General features: G+C 41.2%; 1 protein-coding gene, 1 long non-coding RNA gene and 1 pseudogene across 2 annotated transcripts in view; 2 read left to right on the top strand and 1 right to left on the bottom strand.

Annotated features, from left to right (window-relative positions):
* Positions 1–15,606, bottom strand: part of ATP2C1 (ATPase secretory pathway Ca2+ transporting 1) — a 168,510-nt gene extending 152,904 nt beyond the window's left edge. The window contains exon 1 of the mRNA XM_077750877.1: positions 15,484–15,606. Coding sequence (XP_077607003.1) covers positions 15,484–15,591 — 108 coding nt within the window. The 5' untranslated portion in view covers positions 15,592–15,606. The remainder of the gene's footprint in view (positions 1–15,483) is intronic.
* On the top strand, positions 478–20,653 carry LOC144220571 (uncharacterized). The gene is made up of 3 exons (XR_013331783.1): positions 478–552; positions 3,885–3,940; positions 19,443–20,653. It is a non-coding gene; the product is annotated as an uncharacterized LOC144220571 (long non-coding RNA).
* Positions 12,774–13,093, top strand: LOC144220618 (NADH dehydrogenase [ubiquinone] 1 alpha subcomplex subunit 1 pseudogene; annotated as a pseudogene).
* Positions 20,654–22,659: the final 2,006 nt, after the last annotated feature.

The raw sequence follows: 22,659 nt of genomic DNA, 5'->3' as shown, positions 1-22,659 counted from the left end.
AAAGTGAAAAAAAAAAAAAAAAAAAAAAAAAAGCTTGAGATGATGGCTTATTTTGTCTAATGTCTCATGAAGTTTTCTTAAGTAGTTTAGATATAATTGCTAAGAACAACTGAATTGAATAGATGTAAATGGGATAAGAGTTTTTAGGTAAAATGTTCAGCAAAAATTCTATTTTAAGGTATGTTTGTCTAGAAAACAGTTTCCAAACCATTTTGGTGACTTGAAAGTATAAAAGTTTTGCTAAGCTAAGTTAAATGATGAGTTAGGTTAAATTCATTGACTATCTAGACCATTTTCAAGTATGATAAAATAGTGAAATATTAATTACTAAACACAGTTTACCTACTTCTGGCTTCTTATTACAAAGGAACTAAAGATATTTGGGTTTTTAAGTAGACATATCTTGCGACACACTGGAAAATTTACTATGAGGAAGTGTATATTTCTAGACATTATGAAATGTGCTCGTGAATTTACCAAAGAATGCTGGTGTGACAGACTGTTCATAATTGTTTACTTCTTTATTTTCACCAGAAATTCAAAACTTAACAGGTAAAAATGCTAATATATGTAATTGAAGCTACTAGAAGTAATAAGGGAAATAATTGTGAAGAAAAGTAGGATGTTTGTTTTGGCTAAGAGAAATTATGAGGTATAGAGATGTGTTTTTCTTAGGGAAAAAATAAATAAGTGAATTTGTCCTGGCTGTTTCAGAGTGGAAAAGAGAGGAAAGGAGAGAGAGTTTTACCTTGTGTAGTCAGTTGGCTAAAATTGAATGGACTTAAACGTTTTTCTTAAAATAAGCTTTGATATCAATAATGTACATATGCTTAACTAAAACTAAAATTTAATTTTCTTTCCTCTGCTAAAAGGATAAAGTTTTCCTAGTCCATTGGTCTGTTCTTGATAATGAGATTGTTGAAAAGTTCTCTTTACTTTTTAAGTAACCTGCCTTGAAAACAAAGATTTTGTGTTTTATCAAAATAGTTTCTTGTATTTCTTGTTGTCTTCCTCAGGTCTTTGATTACTTAAGAAAGACAAGTCTTATCTATTAAAAGAACTAAAGTTTTGTTTTGTTTACAATTTAACTTGCTGTATTTACCTGCAAAAAATCTTTAATTAGCAATATGATGAAATGGGTAATTAAATATGTTTCACAGCGGCCTATGATCCTACTTGACCAAGTGTTTTTAAATATTTTAATATTTTTGACAGAATTCCCCAAAATCAAATTCTAAATGAAGTTTATTTGAGCTGGAAGTAACTTTGGAATTTTCTAAAGGGTCCCTGGAAATTTGTAAATGATTTTTTTCTCTATCTCTGTAACAATAGAGAAGTTAAACTAGTTAGGTTTATTTGATTTGTTAAATTACATGGGAAACATTATCAAATAAGAGGTGATGCTAAATCTTCTTAGCTATATTTTTATGAATGTATGTTATTAATTTAAGTGTTCTGGAAATTATATGATATTCCTAGAAATCTGATATGTGCTGATATAATGTTATTAGTCATAAATCTAGTTCATATTTTAAAATGGTTTATGTCACAGAAATAACCAAGTTTCTTCACCAATTGCATTAAAATGAGCTGTCACTAGGTCTTCAACCATGACCATTTTAAAGTCTTTCATCATTTACTGTTATTGTTTACTCTGAAGTGTTTGCAAAAGTGCTCTATCTTCAAGGAAATTCATAGAAAAGACTTTGACAGTTACAGGTGTCTAATGACTTTAAGATATAAGAGTAACTGGGTAAGAATTTGAAGAATTAATGGAAAAATTGGATTCAAGCAGAACTATTGACTATACAGGACTGAAAGAACGTAATTTTTTATGATTTTTTCTCAATAACAATGCTTGTTCCTTAATGTCCTCTCACCCCAGATTTAAAGAAACCTTTTCTCCTAAGTGAACTATGACTTAGAGCAATTTGGTAAAGCATAACTTCGTAAACAAAGATAAAACATTTACTTTTCCTCCCTACCCAATCCCTCCAGAATTCAGAAACTCTTGAGTATTCTTTTCACGGCAATACAGTTAGTTATTTGCATAAGTTCAGTAAGAATCTGTTCTCCTTGTAACAAGGCACCATTTGGAGCACGGGTTATGTTGCCCAGGCTTTGACTGGAGTGTCATATTTGAGAGAGACATGCATAGACTCGGATATGACCAGATAGCTTTAAAGACCTGAGGTTGACTTTATGGAGCCAATAAAGCCCCTCTGAAATATTGACCTGGTCTGGTACCTTGCTTACAGGGTTCCCAGTAGCTTTACTAGATGAGTAGGGAAGGTCACTTCCTGGCAGGCCCAGGAACCTCAGGATATTTGGGAGACCTTCACAAGAGAGAAATTCACCCAAACTATAGATATCGATAGCAAAATCTGATTAGGAACCTCTCCTTAACTCTTGGAGATATTGTAGAATCTGTTGCTGAATTAATAGCTGTCCAACAAAAATCCTTAGACTCTCTGACCAACGATGTTCTTGATAATAGAATAGCCTTTGATTATCTTTCAGCTGAGCAAGGAGGTGTCTGCAGCAAACACCACGTGCTGCACTCAGATTAACACTTCTGGGGAAGGTGAAACAGCTACATAAGATCACTGAATAAGCCACTTAGCTTAAAAAAGTGACTCCCTCTGGGCACCTGAGTGGCTCAGTTGGTTAATCCTTCAACCTCGGCTCAGGTCATGATCCCTCTATCTGTGAGTTCGAGCCATGAGTCCTGTGTCTGACTCTGTGCTGACAGCATGGAGCCTGGAGCCTGGAGCCTGGGGCCTGCTTCAGATTCTAGGTCTCCCTCTCTCTGCATCTCCTCCACACATGCTCTGTCTCTCTCTCTCTCTCTTTCTCTCTCTCTCTCAAACATAAATAAACATTAAAAAAAAAAAGCTAACAGAAAAAAGAGAAAGAAAGTGACTCCTTCAATGGGATCTTTCTTTAACTTAAGTGATTTTGATTGGTTTGAGTCTTCAGGGACCACAGCTCCAAAGTGCATTCCAGACATTGGGAATTATCCTTCTTATAATAATCATAGTAGCCTTGCTGATGTGCTATATTCTCTCAAAAGCTTTAAATGCCTGTTCCCAGCCACTAGCCAACAAGCAAATGATCTCCCTAAGACTCAAACATCAGGAAAGGAGCAAAGAGAATTACCAACTTAGAAAATGTGAACCTGAAGTCATGACCTGTGACTACCGCAAAGGTCCAGCAGAAAGATGCCACAATGTGTAAATACCACAAAGAAGATCAAAAATTGTGAGAACTTCAGAACAGTAGCTAGGAGCAGTACCAATGCTTTAAATTTGAATCACTTCTCTCAGGCTGAAAACTTTATCAAAAGGGGGGAATTGTCAAGAAAGAGACAATAGGCCCCCAATAGAGTCACTTATGCTAAGCCCATATCAGCAGACTGAGACTTGATACCCAACTTACAGTTTCAGCATCTCCCAGGAATGGAATCATAAATCAGTCAACCTGGAATCACCTGGTCAGCACTAGTGAGGTAATCTGCCTGATGGGCAGACCCCTGCCGTCCCCTGAAGGAATATGACCTTGCCACAATCAATCCAGTTCTTTAAAAAAATGTTTATTTTTGAGAGAGACAGAGAGAGAGAGAGAGAGGCAGAATATAAGCAGAGGAAGGGGCAAAAACAGAGGGGGAGACACAGAATTCAAAGCAGGCTCCAGGCTCCAAGCTGTCAGCACAGAGCCTTATGTGGAGCTCAAACCCATGAACTGTGAGAGCATGACCTGAGCCAAAGTTGGACACTTAACCAGCTGAAACACCCAGATGCCCCGTAATCCACTTTCGACTAGCATAGGTTCCTGTCCCTCTCCCTTCTGCCTGTAACAGTCTTTCATTTTGTACAACTCCACAGAGCTTTTACCTGCTGGATGGGATGCTGCCCAATTCATGAATCATTGAATAAAGCTGGTAAGGTAGTTAAAATTGACTCAGCTGAATTTTGTTTGTTAATACCTCTCAAAAATGTGGATCTCTCTCTAAAAAGATTTAAGGTGTTTTCCCTGGAGAGTAGTTACAATAGTTTTATTTTTAACCCCTATATCTTAAGAAATGACAGGAAATTGGGGCGCCTGGGTGGCTTAGTCGGTTAAGCGTCCGACTTTCGCTTAGGTCATGATCTCGCGGTTCGTGGGTTCGAGCCCCGCGTCGGGCTCTGTGCTGACTGCCAGCTCAGAGCCTGGAGCCTGTTTCAGTCTGTGACTCCCTCTCTCTCTGACCCTCCCCTGCTCACGCTGTCTCTCTCTCTCTCTCTCTCTCCTAGAAATAAATAAAACATTAAAAAAATTTTTAAAAGAAAAAAAAGAAATGACAGGAAATCTAATATGATGGAAAGAAGGAAGAGAGGAAAGAGTGAGGGGAAGTAGGGGAGAAGGAGACACTATCTGTGGAAAGTAGCTCATTATGAGGTAGTGAATCAGGATTTGGAGTCAGACAGACCAGCCAACCTAGAGCTAAAATCTTACTCCATCGCTTTTAAGTATGTTCCAGCAATCCCACTTTAAACCTCAGCTGTCTCATCCATAAAGTGGGACTAATATCACCAATTTTGTAAAGTTACTATGAAGATTAAATGGCAATGTCTGTAAAGAAACTTGTCAAGTTCCTCGCACATAGAAGGCATTTAATAAAAATGTAAAATTCCTTTTTCTTGAAGGCATAATCCAAATTGTAGGCCTTTTTTTTTTAATGTTTATTTATTTATTTTTGAGAGAGACAGTTTCAGAGGATCTGAAGTGGCCTCCGTGCTGACAGCAGAGAGCCCAACGTGGGGCTTGACCCATGAACTGTGAGATCATGACCTGAGCCAAAGTTGGACACCCAGGCATCCCAAGTTGTATGTCTTGAAATAGCCTTTCTTATATGCTGCCTTTAGGATGAGCAGGGAAGAAATAATGCCAGCACTTTTTTTTCCCCTGCTCTCTTCATAGCAAATTATGAGCAGTACAACATACGTGGGAAGTTCATTTCTTTTTCTGTTAAAGCATGGAACTGTCGAACGAAGTGAGAAAATACGTCATCTTCCATTCTGAACAAAAGTTAGCAAATAAAATGTTGCAGGCAAACTAAGGAGTGGAATAGGGTAGCAAATTTAGTAATGTGCATAAGAAGCTACAGTGTAGTTCACAGAAATGGGTTCTACATTTGAGTTAATGTGCTTATTTCAAAGAAAAAGCTTTTGGTGTTCATCTGTTTACCGACTCCTATGTTTCAAAACATTTGCACAGTAGATTAGGAACGTTTAAGAGCAGATAACAGGATTAGAAATAGCTCAAAAGTCAACACAGCATCCATTTATCTCCCAGCCATGTCTAACATTTCATAAAAGTTATAGATGACCTATGATGATATGGACAAGAAAGATGAAACCCCTTCAGAAAGGACCAAATTAAACATGAACTTGTCAGCATTAAATTCAGGAAAATGGAGTGGAAGGTTAAAGAGACTTGATATTAAGAGAAAAAAGTGATTAAAATACTACAAAATACCTGAAATTTCTCAATGTCCCTGTTCATCAATGACTGCATAAGTATACACAGTTATCTATCCTTACATGGAGGGGGTTTTAAAACCCATAAAACTATGGGTACAAGTAGTTCAGTGGTCAGTCAGGTTCAGAAAAGCTAGTCAGTGGTGCATAAGCTTTTCACCAGAGGTGTTTTCTGGATATAGCTACACTTCCTTTCCTTGATAGAGGGGTATATGCTACCTGAATCTACAGAGACATTTGATTCTCTCTTCTTTGGCCTTAGATTCTGGAGAAACATGCTCAGATTGAGGAGTATTTACCACTAACCAAATAAAACAAACAAATTCTAACTATGCACCAGTACCCAGTCTTTGTTCCTTAGGTATCTGAATTGTCCACCTTTCTATTGCTCACTGCACTAGAGTCCTTGACTGGAAGGAGTTTAATAAGTCATTTAATTTTCTCTTTCATGATGGAGAAACCATCACTACAGCATCTCCCAAGGAGATATCCTCCCTCTGCAAAAGGTGGCCCATTCCTCTCCCTCTCATTTTTAGAAAACTCATCATGGTTGTATCACAACCTTTCCTTGAAATTTTTCCCATTAGCTATGGTTATTTCCTCTGGAATGTCTCAAGTGCACCTCCATTTTTCTCTGCAAATTAGCTGTATAGGCCTTGTGAAACACACAAGAAACAAACAAATACATATAAAAAATAATGTCTTAAATTTCTTCCTCTCGAAAGCTAACATTGAGGATTCTTTCAAGCATTTCTGTCTCAGGATAGCATTTATTATCCTCCTAATCCCTTTCCCACCACTGTTCAGGAACCCCATCCTATGAACCAATTCCGCAAACTTACATTCAGTGCCTCCCATCCTACAGGCACTTTGCTAGTCATCCAGGAAATACTGGGAATCAAACATGCTAATACATGCAAATACATGCAAAACTGGGCCTCCTGGGTGGCTAAGTTGGTTGAACAACCAACTGACACTTTGGCTCAGGTCATGATCTCATGGTTCATGGAATCGAGCCCCACATCAGTCTCTGTGCAGACAATGTGGAGCCTGCTTGGGATTCTCTCTCTGCCTCTCCCCCCGCCCCGCCCCCGCCCGCCATGCTGGCTCCCTCTCACTCTCTCTCTCTCAAATAATAAATACATTTTTAAAAATATATGCAAAATTACTACTGGGATAAGTACATCAAAGGAGAATTACACAATGCCTCCAAGATAGGAAAGTCAGAAAGCCTGCCCTAAGGGCCTTAAGATTGAATTAAGATCTGAAGGAAGAGTGGATATTAACTAAGGGAGGCTAGTGGGACAATTAGAACAAAGGCCCTGGCTGGGAAGTGGCAGGGTGACAGGGAGAAGTAGAAGAAGGGCACTGTAGCCAGGGTTCAGAGAGCAAAAGGAGGCAAGGCACGTGTGCAGCAGGAGAGAGGGTCAAGGCCACACCACACAAGGCCTTCCATGTGCAGTAAGTTTGTCTTTATCATACAAATGAGTAGGAGCCAATACAAAAGAACATAAGCATGGGTCTGGGGAGTCTCCTGTCAGGTTTGTGTCTCCTGTAGTGTGAAGAGCTGATCAGACAGGACAGCAGTGGATAGAGAAGACAAATGAGAAGGCTACTACAATGCTTCAGACAAGAGGTGATGATGGCCTCTGGGCTAAAGTGGTGAGAGAGACAGAAGACGACAGATCGATTGGAGGAATATTTAGGGATAGAATGGAAAGGATTTGGCGATAAATTCGATCTTACCTGAGGGAGCAGAAAATGCCAAAGATGACTCTTAGGTCTCTGCCTGAATGGATGGTGATGGCGCCATTCTCTCAGGTAGAAAAGACCAGTTTGGGAGAGGGGAAGAACAGGGGAGTGAGTGCTAATGGCTACAAAGTCTTTCATCTTCCTGCAAGCTCTCAGTTCTAATTTCCAGTGTCTTCAAGGTTACGGGGTGCCCCAGACCGAATGTTTGTGCCCCCTCACCCCAAATTCATATGTTGAATTCCTACCCTCCAATGTGATGATGGTATTAGGAAGGGGCCTTTGGGAGGTGATTAGGTCATGAGGATGGAGCCTTCATGAATGGGATTTGTGCCCTTAAAAATGAGACCCTGCTGGGACACCTGGGTGGCTTAGTCGGTTAAGCGTCCGACTTTCGCTTAGGTCATGGTCTCGCGGTTCGTGGGTTCGAGCCCCGCGTCGGGCCCTGTGCTGACTGCCGGCTCAGAGCCTGGAGCCTGTTTCAGTCTGTGACTCCCTCTCTCTCTGACCCTCCCCTGCTCACGCTGTCTCTCTCTCTCTCCTAGAAATAAATAAAACATTAAAAAAAAAATTAAAAAAAAAAAAAAGAGACCCTGCTGAGTTAGTTCTCTTCCTGCCATGTGGGGATACATCTGAGAAGTTAGCGGTCGGCAACCGGGAAGCAGGCTCTCTTCACACATCAAATCTACCAGCCCCTGTATCTTGGACTTTCAGCCTCCAGAACTGTGAGGAAAAAAATGTCTGTAATTCGTAAACCACCCAGTCTATGATATTTTGTTACAGCAGCCTGAATGGACAAAGACATGGAGAAAACCACTGGAGGCTTTTGGGGATAAATAACTAGCTCTTTTTTTTTCTTTGTAATTTCTCCTTTCAGATAGAGGACACTGTTATAGTTACCATGACAAAACAATTCAACTTTTTTAAATGTTTATTATTTATTTTGAGAGAGAGAGCGAGCGAGCAAATGGGAACAGAGACAGACGGAGAGAGAGAATCCCAAGCAGGCTCCATACTGCCAGCACAGAGCCTGATCTGTGGGTTCGAGCCTACAAACCGTGAGATCATGACCTGAGCCAAAATCAGGAGTCAGATGCCCTAACCAACTGAGCCGTCTTAGTGCCCCCAAACAGATCAACTTTTAATACCGTATTTAATAGTCAGAAATATTACGGTTCAGCTTCATATTATTACAGCCACTTAACTGCCAAGGTTCCCTGTATATAATCACACAAATTCTTCCACAGGAGTAGAGTGTAATCTCTGCCCTTTATCTTACATTTTACCCGGATAATCTTTTCCCCTTGGTTCTGGAGGATTAAAACTTTTTTCCTACTCAAGCCCAAGGACAAGGGGCAAATGTCTTTAATTTCCCCCCTGAGGTGTCATTTGAACTATCAATAGTATTTCATGACTTTTTTAAAGAGGCTTTAAAAAATGGATGACTTTTTTATACTCTCAAAATATAACCAACTCTCTTTAAGGAGATAAAACCTCTTAACATTCTTAAACCAAGCTGTAAGGAAACGTGTATCATTTCACCTATAGCCACTCAAAACTCTTATGTAACTTCTTAAATCTTAACATAGACTTTTTGGGGAGTATGAGAGGAGTCCTTAAATATTATATTGTTATTCAGAGCAGGTATAAGAGCCAAACTGAAGAACAAAGTTTTTAATGTTCAAATTAAATCCAAATATTTGTTTAACAACCCAACTTTGAGGTTAACATTCATTAAGGAACCCAGCAAGAAATAAAAATCCAGTGACCCTGTTTGAACTGGAAACCTTTCTTAAGCCATTGAAGAGAAACTTTAGAACGACCTCCAAAAACTTTTTTGGTTCTAATCCTTAATTAAAATATGGCTACTGTACATGCCCACTGGTCCTCAAAGACCACTCTCCTCATTTTAAGCAGATTAATCAGAGCAGATCTTGAGCCATATATACCCACGGTGACTGCAGTGTGCGGTTTTTGCCACATATTATAAACATTTGAATACAACTCTTTCTACTCGTTGAGACTATAAGCATCATAGAGGGGCCATGTAGGTCATTTTTACATTTTGACCACTTATAAATATGTTCCACATACTATATATGAGAAAGGTTGCTAAATAATTGAAGGAATTAAGGAATCCTATAAAACAAGATGACCAAGCAGAGCTCTGTCAGCTCTGCATTCAGTCTTGTCCAGTCTTGATGTCTGTATTTATATAAGGATATCAATAATACTGTGATTATATTTTCAGCAAGAATATAGAAGGATGATAAAAAAAAATTAGGTAGATTAATTTTGTGGGAAGATGATATGCCATTTCAAGGGTCTAATTCCATTTTTTAAAATTTTTTATAGTTTATTTGTTTTTGAGACAGAGAGACAGAGCATGAGCAGGGGAGGGGCAGAGAGAGAGGGAGACACAGAATCTGAAGCAGGCTCCAGGCTCTGAGCTGCCAGCACAGAACCCAATGCAAGTCTCGAACCCACAAACTGCGAGATCATGACCTGAGCCAAAGTCGGACACTTAACCAACTGAGCCACCCAGGCGCCCCTCAAGGGTCTAATTCCAATACATACATATATAATATCAACATAATACCATATATATATATATATGCACATATTATATCTATATCTATAGATAGATAGATAGATAGATAGATATGGTTTTTATACATGCCCCTGGCCCCAAAGACTGATCTTATTTTAATCAGATACACTGTTAAATAAGACAGGTCAGGTCAGCTCATAGATGATATGTCTTGTTCAGAACAAAGTCTCTCTATTCAAGAGAGCAAAGCACCATCAGCACAGATCATCACAGAACCTTGTCTATTAATTATCCATCCTGCATTTTCTGACCCCTCATCTGTGGAACACGTAGAAGAAATTCAAGTTGGTAAGATTACTGCAGGGCAGTATAAATTGATGGACAAAAGCTCAAACTAGTCGACCCTTCTCTGTCTTAGTCTTTCATCAGGGGGGTTTATTTATTATTGACAAGTTGACCTTCAGGCATTACCTGCCCTCTGGACTCAGCCTATAGAATCCTTTTCTCTTTGCGTGGTAGTCATATTGCCCCTTTCTATATCTCTGCTAAGACTCACAACACATGCTGGAAACAACACTGAACTGGGAGACAGCAGGCCAAATTCTAATCCCAGCACTGATTCAAATAAGCTGTGTGACCTTGGGCAAACTTCTTAAGCTCTCGTTCCACATCCATAAAATAAATTGCATAGTTTTCCCTAGATCTCACCAGCCATTGTTTACTAAAAATAATCCAATTTTCACCATCTCTTGCCCTTACCTGCATAGTAGCATCCTCAGCCTCTGTATTCTCCAACCTCCACATTTACTCATTCAGTTATATGAATTTATCACCTACTATGTGTCTTATTTATGTTTGGCACTAGGGCTAAGATAGCCAGTGAAAACAGTCATGTTCCCTGCACTGGGCTAAAAAAGATTTTTGCCTAACAAATTCTGATGGCTATGAGGAACTTGTATGGTAGGGTAACAAGAGTGAATGTGGGGACACAAATTCAAGTGCTATTGTAATGGTCCAAGCAAAAGAAGATGATGAAGCAGAGTTGGTAGGTGAAGATGTAGGATTCGGTAACTATCTTAGAAGTAGAATTGACTAGACTTGTTAACAAGATTGCAAAGGGGAGGTGAGGGAGAGAAAGGGAGGTACCAAGGTGACTCCCATGTTTCTGGTTTGAGCTTTTGTGCTGATCGATGGACCTTGGGAGTAACAGGTTTGAGGACAGAGCTTCTGAGTTCTCTCATTCAATCTGCAACATCCACATTCAGATGGGATGTCAAATAGGCTGAAGTGCACTGGGGATAAATATGTGGGAGATGTCAGCAAACGGGGTGTTTGAAGCCATGGGAATGGAGGAGCTCACCAATGGAGAGAGAGTAGACTGTCCCATTTAAGCTCACAACTGTGTTTTCTTATCACTTGGTGCTGGCATTCATGAATAATATCTCTATCACTAGTGCTAACCTCTGAGCAGCATTCTTAAAGGCAGCATTCCCTGAGGCACTCAATCCTCTGTAGGATTCACAGGGCTAAAGCCACTGTCTACAGTCTTCCCAGAAGTGAAGCAGTCTCCTTTTCACATTCAGTCTCCCACTTGGTCACCTAAATCACATACTAGGCTGCTGCATCCCTAGTACTCAAGAGAGCATTGCCTGCAAGCCTTGTTCATTTCCCATCTGAGCCAGACCCTGGCCATTCCCATCAAACCAAATACCTTTATGAATGTGCTCAGTCCACCTGCCCAAACTCAACTGAGAACACACTTAGGCTCAGACCATGTCCCAGACCCCCCACCCCCACCCCAACCACCACACCGCCACACATCACCACCATTTGAAGAGTACTGTTCAAAAATGTTTCATTGTGTAATTTTCCCAAACTTCTGCACCTTCATCTAATTAATGACCTTAATCTCCTACTTAGGGACGTGGCTTTGTGAAGTGCCAGCTCTAATAGAATTGAGGAACGCAAAGTATGAGATATTTGTTCACAATTTGGTAAATAACCTGGCCACCCACTGATTGGCCTAACACGGTAGGAATAATAACAAAAACTACCAAACAAACAAACCCTTCGGTCAAACCCTCATGTTTGTATGACACCGAGTGCAAAATCCTGAGGAGAAGCTTTAAACAAAAAAGCATCTGTGGACAAGGCAAATATAACAGTGACCAGGATGTATGAGGACCCTCCAGGCCCCGTCAAGACATGGGTGGAGGCTGACGATATCTGAAAAAAAAAAAAAAAAAAAAAAAAAAAAAAAAGACATGGGTGGAGGCAAGAAAGGAGGTGTGCTCCACGGGCAGCTACCTGTGTCATGAGTCACTCCTACACCACCCTGTGCCAGGCTAAGGTGGGTCTGAGAGAACAAAGAACGAGATACCACCCAGTGTCATGTGTGTATGGGTGCACGTATATACACATGTAAGTGATGGCTTACTACATACAATATAGTAAGGGACACAGACAGAATATCTTGGAAAAGTGTTTCACTCTTCCCAGCAGAGTTCAAGAAAGGTTTTTTTTACGGAGCCCGCTTAATCTGAGTCTCCAAAGGGTGTATAGGCGATCTCCAGACGGGCAAATTGTAAGTTAAGGACAGAATTCTAGGTTACAGGGAGGAGTGTTTCTGAAGGCACAGAAGTGAAGCAGATGGTGTGCCTGGGATAATATTCTCCAAGTGTGTGAACACAACGTGGGTGGAACCCAACGGTGCTAGATGGCATGAGAGAAGATTGTAGGTAGCATGCAGACACTACATTAAATGTAAGTTTCAGGTTCAGAGGTTTCAAAGGTAGCAGTATCTGTCTAAAATTTAATACTATTCTGTTTTTATTATATTTATGTTCCTCTTATGTTTATAGTAAATGGCAGTGGTTTTCCACTTTTGGTAGTTATATAAAACTTCCTTTCTAAACAAGCAAGTTAAAAAGTAAGTGATTTGCAACCGTGGCGCTATGTGGTTTAAGATTCTGCCTGGGGTAGGCGTCATAGCCACGTGCCTGCTCATCTCCAGCGTAGCCGCTGCACACATCCACAGGTTCACTAACAAGGGCAAAGAGAAAAGGGTTGCCTGTTATTCACATCAGTGGAGTTTGATGGAAGGAAATAGGCGCATTTCTGGAGTTATGTGTCAGAGTGTTTGGAGAATATTGACTAAGGAAGCCTTTTCCTGAATGATGAAAAATAACTTGGTTATACTCACCTACCCCTTCTAGAAGGTTATGTAGTATATTAACATAGCGCATAATAAAAACAACAACAAAAAAAGTTAAAAAAAAAGGAAGTGATTTAAATGCAAATTTAGAAAAAATATTAAGAAGTTAATCATACCACGTTCTGATTCTGTGTCTCCATCTCTCTCTGCCCCTCTCCTGCTCGTGCTCTGTCTCTCTCTCTCTCAAAAATAAATAAACATTAAAAATTTTTTTAAAAAGTTAATCACACCAAACTTATGGTAAGAATTATGCCATGAACATCTGAAGCGTTAGAAATATACTGTAGGAGGAAGGTTAGCAGTTTGCTATGTTGCTTTCACTGTGTTGGTACAGATCATTCAGAGATTAAGCATGGTAAGTAATAATGGTCATTTTTTTATCTTTTTTAAGTAAACTCTACTACCAATGTGGGGCTGGAACTCATGACCCCAAGATTAAGAGTTGCATACTCTACCAACTGAGCAAGACAGCCGCCCCAAAATGAGTCAAGTTTAAAGCCAGGCAGACAGGAATTCCAATCTTCCTTCAATACTTTCTGGCTAGACGGCCTTGGGCAAGCACTCAGGTCTTTATCTTACTTCCCTTCCCTTTATAATGAAAGTCCTTATTACAGGACTGTAAGCATTAGAGAGACAACAAATATGAGGTCCTAAAATTATAGACGTTGTTAACCTTCTTTATAGCTATAATTTCCAACAAGCTTTCCAAGATTAGCCACCATTGGCTCTGACCTGATTTCTCTAATTCTATGAGACTGTCTGTCTGCAGAGCTATTAACTGGTTTCAGAAAAGAACTGAATGTGTTATTTGTCTTTCTTTCTCCATCAATTTGTACAGAAAGTTAAAAACTCAGCACAATGTTCACGTTTATTCCCAGGTCATCCCCAATGGTTGTCAACTGGGGAGGGGACCAGTCCAAGTTGACAATTCATGTGACATTCTAATGTTCTTCAGAATGCATTTTGTATCCTTTTTGAGACAAACAAAACAGTAAACTGCACAGTCACTGTAGACACATCTTTGAAAACTTGTAGCACTGAGAAAAGGGGGCGAAAAATCACTGAATTCATCTTCCACAGTTCTGGCCTATCCTTTTTGCCACTCCCCGCTCCCCACAGTAATGAAGCCTGAGGAGGCCTGTGGAGGTGGATTTAGTGAGCGTGGCAGACAACATCTCAGAGCACCGCCTCGGGGTCTCTGGCTTCCCACTTCAAAAGCAAGCAGGTGCTGAGACTGGAAAGAGAGATTGTAATCAGGGCACTTGGCCTAAGTAAGAGATAAACTGGACCACCCCAACCCCCTGAGTTGGCACAATTTGAAGTTCCAGCTCTTGTAAAATCATTAAAGCACAGCACGAACACAGTTTCCTCTGGAATAGTAGTAATGACTTTCATCTTCCAAATTAAGCACGGACTTTTTGGGAAACCTATCATTAGAGGATTTTCTGTCTGCTGACCTTTGCTTCCACTTCCTGGAAGTATTTTATGAAGTAGGTCACCTCATTCAAATACAAAACACTACGAACATCTTCCACATAGTTTTGCAATTTGAATTATAAACATGATGTGCAAGCAGTTTATGACTTCGTGGGTCTTCCATGTTGCTATACGTTTGTCCTTTACCATAGTCATACTTTTTTCTAAACGAGCCACTAGATTTCAATAGATCAGATACAGCTATTTCTTCTTACATTTTGGTACAACTCAGAAACACAAGTTTTTAGAAATGCCTTTTCATAGATGATTGTAAGGGATAGAATGAAATAAATCTCAACATAATAAAATGAATGCATGCTGTTAAACAAGAAGTGATCCAGAATTTTAACCAATTTTTTAATGTATATACTCCCACATGCTATGAGTCTACTACTAAAAACCCTAATTTTTGATTGGCTAAAAAGACTAAAAACTGCAGTGCCATACAACTTGCCCTCCACAAAAAAAGTGTCTAGTTACTTCTGAATGATTATCACAGCTCATTAGTGATCTGTTTGAGGCTACTATATTTACAGTGTACACAATGTTTTTTGTTTTGCAAATCCTGGTGATATTAACATAGTCATAAATACATACACAAGACAAGTATATTCCTAGGGCCTAATACTTTTATTTGTCAAGATATGAATAGTTTAAACTTTGTATTTGAGGCCCCGGAAAATTATCAAGGAGTCTACAGTTTAACTCTCATAGGATAGTTTAGCTATTCAGAAGAAGGAAAAGCTCCTGATTTTATTATAGAACTTGAGCTTAATGTCAGAATCCAAATGTTCCAAATTCAAATAAATCTTCACCAGCTTGCTTGCTTCTGAGATTGCTAAATCTGAAAAGCCGCAAGCAGGAGCCTATAAACATGTAAACTAGCAGCAACTAAATTACTAAGGCACATAGTAAAAACAACAGCTGAAAACAAACACCCGTTAACCTTAAAGATAATATAAACAAGATGATACCTGTTCTTCAGTTTTTTGGTTTCTCAGCATCGATAAATATTTCCTAATTGCATGGAGAGGATATTTTTTGAAATAAGAGAATCTAGACTGAGGCAACAGATTATCCATGGTGAGGAAAGTAAGAAGGTTCTCGTCTGCCCCACCCTGTCAGCAACCATATGAAGTCTAGAAGCTTCACAATTCCTCAGATGCCTAAAGATTTGCTTGTAGCTCAATCACTTTCCTGCGAACAAAACAAATGTTCTTCTCCTTGCTGCTTCCTCTTTTGGGTAGGGTTCCTGGCGAAACCAGACAGCCAAGTCTGAGTACCGACCATCGAAAAGCGTCCAGAAATGCAATGCCCAAAGGGCAGTAGGAGCCAGGAGGAATGTAGGGGCTGGTCCACAGAATGCAAATTGCTTAGCGGTAGTGATGCGATTGTCCTATTTCTAGAAACAGCGTTCTGTTGCAGGCTATGTTAATATTAGCTAGCTGGTGACTTTCCACACCCACAGACTCTCGTGAGGCTTAATCTTAATTCTTCTGACAGCTTTTCTGGCTCTTAAAGAGGACATGACATGTGGTTTTTTCTGTTTCCTTCTAGATTTTTTTTTTATCATCACGAGCACACACAGGGACATCCCTTGGCTGCCTCTCAGCTCAAAAGTGTTGAATCATTCAGTCTTGAGAAGCTTTGTTTTAGGGGACTTCTAAAAAAATTAACAATTTACTTCACTTTTCACTGTTATAGAGGAGTTCAGTGTCAGCACTTAAAAGGTTTGGTTTTCCCTGTCATGCATTATGCAACACACCCAGTAACCAGATACTTTACGTTAATTGAACAATAGCTGCGAACAGATTCTGTTCTGAGTTAAAAGGCTTCTCTCCTAGAATCCTTATCTCAAACCCACAGGCTGAATCCAGGAACATTAAATTTCCCCAAGCTTTATTACAAATGTAAGGGAGAAAAATGTTACACATTTACTTTCCAAGTATTTTAAAAAAGGATTCATGCTTTAAAAAGAGAACAGGGTAAGAGGTCTGTGGTCTTAGAGGACATGAAATCATGAAATTTGAAAGTTCAACATTTTCTTATTAGTCTATAGAAGCCACAGGGTTTCTGGACAAAGTTTCCAAGTAGGCTTTCCTCTTTTATTAGCCTTGTTAACACTGTAGTACCTGGTTCATTGGGTGGAAACATTTGGCCGCTTGTGTGAGGGGCTGTCATGTAGAGTCTGGGCCAGATATCAGCCCAAAATCATGAGGCCCCGAGATGTGCTTTCAAGCGGAAAGAGAGAAAGCTGGTCCCTTCGCCTTCAGAGACAGCACTGTCGAGGAGGAAGGGTTAGCAGAGCTGGGAACCCACGTTGCTGCCCTAGCTGTCCCCCTGGATATCCTGGCTGGGCCACTTGCCTTCAGGGAACAAACTTGAGGGGCCTAATGTGGGTTGTGCTGCAGCAGCCCCGGCCATCTGTCGGGCTGGCCTCTGGCCCACTTGCAAGGTGATCTTCCAGTCTCACCAGGGCTAGGCTGGCAATTCCGAGAAGTCGAGAAGTCGAGAAGTCGTTTACATAATGCTGCTGGGGCTGGCTCCCTGGGGCTGTCTCCCAGGAGGAGGAGGAGGCCCTGCCCTCCTGTCTCCTCTTTAGGTGCATGCTGGCTGGCTCTTGAGTCTCCTCTGTATGCTAGAGACAACCAGCCGACTCCAGTGAGGGCCAGAGACCAGCACTGTGCTTGTGAACCACCAGAATGCTAAGGGCAGTGTTGTGCATTCCCTGCCAGCTTACAGCCCAGAAAAACAAGAAGCGTGGAAACCTAGACACCCTGACTCTGGAACGAGGGGAGGCCCCTTGAAGCTTTGGGAGGAGGAAAGGTGTCATTTATACACACGCTTGAGGAACCCACAAGCTGCCCTCTTCCCTTCCTTTTTTAAAATAGCCAAACCTTCAGAGATGCCTCTTCTCATGGAAAGAAGCTGGCAGTCTGCCAAACACCCACAGCACGGCTGTGATCAAAGCCTTTTCCCAACGGATGAACACAAAGCAGACTTCATTTTGAATGGTTGTTTCATCCTCACCTTCTCCTGGTGTTAGGAGGGCAATGAAAAGGGATGGGGAAGGGCCGGGTCTCGGGAGAGAAAAGAAAACCCAGAGCAAAAACTGTCCTGGCTAGATTTAGCATAAAAAGAAAAAACGGTGAAACAAACACAACCAAAAGGCATTTAATTGACGACAAAAAATAAATTGTATCTAATATTCATTGGGCTTTTCAGCCAGACACTGTGCTAAATTCTGTACGTGCATTATCTCATGTAACCCAGCACCTTTGGGGAAACTGAGGCTCAGAGAGGGTAAACATCTTGCCAAGGTCACACGGTGACAAATCAGGCAAGAAGGGACTCCAACCAGGTAGGCTGACACACCAGGATTCCCAGAGTTTCCATTCCCAGTCAGTACACTGCACAGCATCTTAGCCCACATCCCAAAATGGATTCCCAAGAACCTGTTTGCAGATGAATCTAACAAAGGAAAAACATGGTGTTGCCTTGTTAAAGAGAAATACAAACGTAGACTGTTAGGAATTTACAGACGAAGATGATTAGAGATCTGGCGCATCTTTGTGCTAAATCATACAACTTCCTATCTTGGATTCTGCATAAATAAGGCTAATACTCATTATTTACCACATAAAAGTTACTTTCTGAAATGATTCTGGTGATCTTGAAAAGAGGTTGTACTATAGCTTCAGATTTTCTGCTTCACAAACTTTGAAAACTACTGTAATCTCAGTTTCTGTCTGACATAGATTACAATGGTTAATTTTGCTCCATATTTAATACAAATATGATGGGGAAGAGCCGCCGTCCCGTTGTGTTTACAGTATGGCCATCTCTGCCGTCTCAGCCTGGAGGAGTGATAGTTTGATTGCCACTGGGTCTCCGTTGCCTTGGTAAACGCAATAGACCAGAGATTGGGTAGCTATGTATATGCCTGCCAGGACCCAAACAGCCCCGTGGCACTGCCCAGTGGTAAGGGGTTTATTCCACCGCCCTGCAAAATAGCACAATAAGGAGTGGAAGTGATGATCTGTTATTTGAACAACTCACTCCACCCCCTTGTCCTAGCACAATAACCAACAGGGGCGCCTGGCGGCTCAGTCGGTTGAGCATCCGACTTTGGCTCAGGTCATGATCTCACTTCATAGGTTGGAGCCCACCATCGGGGTCTGGACTGACAGCTCAGAGCCAGGAGCCCGCTTCGGGTTCTGTGTCTCCCTCTCTCGGCCCTTCCCTCGCTCATGCTGTCTCTCTCAAAAATAAATAAATATTTTTTAAAAAAGAACAGTGACAAACACAAAGCACCAGAGCCAGGCCACAATCCCACTGTGAAAGCGATGAGTCTTTGGAGTGGTGGGGGTCTGGAGCTGATGACCAAGAAAGAATTCTTGAGACATCCTTGGTGCAAAAAGGCAGGACCTATGGGCTGAAAGAGATGCACCAGGGTTGTGCAGAGTGACTTGTTATATTCTATGGAGTTGGGGGAAGCAAAGGCAAAAGGCCTTCCAGAAGGACTTTGATCTGCTAAGGAGGACTCCTAAAATACCTGAGGCCTTGCTATTGTCAAGCTAAGGTTGTTTTTCCTCTAGTAGGGCGTTGACATTAAGATGATACGGGTTTTCTGGAGAAATGTTAGACTCTGTGTTTGCCTCAAGTATTTGCCAATTGACTGCAGGTTATAAGGAAATTTAATTTTATCCATCATTTCCTTTTTGTCTTTGTTCTCCACATCACTATGGAGGGGAGGATGATTGATATTAGGGGCTCCAGGAAACTGAGTCTATAAGTTTCTGGAGATTAGGCTGTTGATAAGATTTCCTTATTCTTGTAATTTACTAAGATATTTGTAAGTTGATGGAGACTCTTGTCCTGCAGGACTGTGACCTCTATCAGTTAACCATTTGTTTTCTTTCCTTTGTTCTAGGGCAGCCAGGAGTGCCTGAGGAATATTACACTTATCCCACCCCTTGGGGGGGGAGGGGAGTGGTGCTAGCTTGTGCTTGGCCCTCAGCTTGCCTTATGCTCCCTCATCAAAAGGATATTTTTGTGTTCTCTTTGCTTTCTGAGAATCACCGGCTTTTTTCACAAATAGCTTAAAAATATGGAAATCCCAATTTCTTCACTTGAAGAGCAACATACAAAGGCAAAACTAAAGCCAGAAAAAATAGTGACAAGGGTATGAAGAAAGAGCTATTTTACAGTTCACTCCTTTTCAAATGTTGGCGAAGATGGGATGAAAATGTGGGTTCGTCGGGCCATCTAGCACTGCGCACTGCACATAGCAGGTATTTCATCCGTATGTGCCAGTGCCTATTTATTAAAGGGAAAAGACAAAGAGAAGAGAATGGGATTCATTAACATTGCAAGTGTTAAATCCAGGATGAGAAACAAGAAATGAAAACTCCAGGATGCCTTTGAGTGGACAATCCAAATTGCATCAGGACAAAAACTAAAACCCCACTAATCCGCTTCTGTTTCTCCTTCCAATCAGCGCTGAGAGTGTCTATCAGGAAAACGACTCCATGCTCTGGGAATTAATCCAGCCCAGATATAAAATGAAGGGCAAGCAGTGAGAATGATGGAAAAGCAGCTAGCCCAGAAAACAGAAACCATTTTTTATCATGAATTCCACTGAGAAATCACTCTCACCCCACTAGGTCTGTGGATCGTGGCTTCATTTCTTGCTCCCCAAGGACAGTTCTAAATGGAATCGGGAGAGGAGAGAGGGAGGCATTTACCATTGCTTCTCAGGGCTAGTGTTAGACCACCTTTTCCAAAGGAGAATCACCGAGGACAAAGCCCACAAACACAAAAGGAGTTGGTTATTCAGGTTTATTTTAGTCCGGCCGGACGGCCCCTCCCGAGCACCCAAAGAGTCCTCGGAAGAGCGCGCCATCGAGCCATAATTCAAGGTTTATATAGGGAGCGGGGGGCGAAGCCGGTGTACAGAAGCGAGAATTTTGCGGTTAGAAGTGGGGAGGGGGGTGGCTTAACAGTTGCTTGAAGAACATGTTTGACCGTTCTAATCACAATGTCAATTAAAGATTTACATCTCAGGGGCTTGCTGCGGCCAGGAGGAGCTAGGTTGCTCAACCCCTGACCTTTCACCCGAATAGAGTTTGAGATCGAACAATGGTTGGTATGTCCTCATTTGCAAGCCCCTCACCTTTTGGCTCAAGAGAGTTTTACACTAGTATATGGAGCACCAACATTCCACCTTTTGCAAGATGAGATCTTTTGTGCTACTTGATATGACATTTTCTTGATGCTCCCACTATGTAGGGAGTAATTATCTCATTTGGTGCATTTTTACTTTCCCCAAGTCCACATTCAACCACCTGCCCCTGTCACGCCATATTCCTATTACAACCGCAATTCAACAACGTTGGTACTTCTAGAATTCTTTTTTTAGTTTATTTATTTATTCTGAGAGAGCGTACATGCACACGATTTGGGGAGGAGCAGAGAGAGAGAGAACCCCAAGCAGGCTCTGCCCAGAGCTGGATATGGGGCTTGAACTCGCAAACCATGAGATGATGGTCTGAGCTGAAATCGAGAGTCAACACTTAACTGACTGAGCCACCCAGGCACCACACAACTTTGGTGTTTCTAATTGCTCTGTGAACCATGAAACTTTTATGCCTTCTGCTTTCTGGCTTCAAGTATTGATTTCTCAAATTTCATAATGACTGCATCCCTGGGACACTTGTCTTCCACTTAGGGAGAAAACATTTTTCTGCATAGTTTAAAATAAACTTGAACAGCAGGGCTGAGTGGCTTAGTCAGTTAAATGTCTGACTTCACCTCAGGTCACCATCTCATGGTTGATGAGTTTGAACCCCATGTCGGGCTCTGTTGCTGACAGCTCAGAACCTGGAACCTGCTTCAGATTCTGTGTCTCCCTCTCTCTCTGCCCCTCCCTCCCCCTCTTTTGCTCTTTCTCTCAAAAACAAATAAACATTTAAAAATTTTTAAATAAACTTGAACATGCATCAGAATCACCTGGAGGGCTTGTTAAAGAACAGATCGCTGGCCCCCACCTTCACAGTTTTTAATTCAGTAGGTCTGGGGCAAGGAGTGAGATGTTGCATTTGTATCACCTTTACCCACTGTGCTGATGCTGGGGACCCCTGGACCATTGGTTTAGGTGCTGTCAGGCAGGAGATGTAGCTGTGGAGAGATTTGTCAGGTGGAGTTTGAAGGATAGATTCCTTGTTTGCTGGAGCATTTTGGGTGTTTTTTTGTTTGTTTTGTTTTTTTACAAATNTTCAATATTACTTTGGCTATTCGGGGTCTTTTGTGGTTCCATACAAATTTTAGGATAGTTTGTTCTAGTTTTGAGAAGTATGCTGGTGCAATTTTGATTGGAATTGCATTGAATGTGTAGATTGCTTTGGGTGGTAATGACATTTTACTTGTTTGCTGGAGCATTTTGAGAGCTCCCATCAGATTTCACATTTTAAAATGCACTTCTGTGGCATTAGTGGGCTTTCTCCAAGCTTATCTCTTTTTTTGTAGCCACTCCTCCGAGAGTGAGCTCCTGCATTTAACAAGCTTCAACTGAACCTCTCACCAAGTTCTGTCTCCTCAGTGACATTTTGACTTGATATTATATTGCTCTCAAACTCTTATTGGGTGCCGCTTATCAAGCTGAAGCAGCATTATCAGTAATCTTAGCTCGGGGAGACAGCCCTTTCTTTAAGCTCAGGGCCAGAAACCACAGCCAGCTGTACACAACACTACCTCCCTGCCTCTTCTGCCACTAAAACCTTGTTCCATTCCAGTTGGGGAAGGAGGAATCTCGGACTTGGAACAGGCAGCCCCCTCATGCCAAGAATCTCCAAAATCATGGTTTTCCACAAGCCCATCCCCATCCCCAGGCATAATTTACCCGTCTCTGCCTTCAATGCTACTTGCTGTAGTCTGGCCAGGATCCTCCACAAACTCTCTGTTCTCATCCATTCTTGAGTTTACTGCAAAATGGTCCTTTAATAGAAACATGAAACATCCTCAGGAAGCTTACCATTCCTGGTGGATTCAGAGGCACCTTCTCCTCACAACCCTTTCTTCCTTCCACCTTCCCCTTAGCAGCCATGCTTTGCTCTTTCTAGGAGGAGTAACACCCATAAAGAGAAGATAAA

This window comes from Crocuta crocuta, unplaced genomic scaffold (assembly GCF_008692635.1).
Source record: "Crocuta crocuta isolate KB4526 unplaced genomic scaffold, BGI_CrCroc_1.0 scaffold279, whole genome shotgun sequence".
Lineage (NCBI taxonomy): Eukaryota > Metazoa > Chordata > Mammalia > Carnivora > Hyaenidae > Crocuta > Crocuta crocuta.
This window is presented reverse-complemented; position numbering and strand designations above follow the sequence as displayed.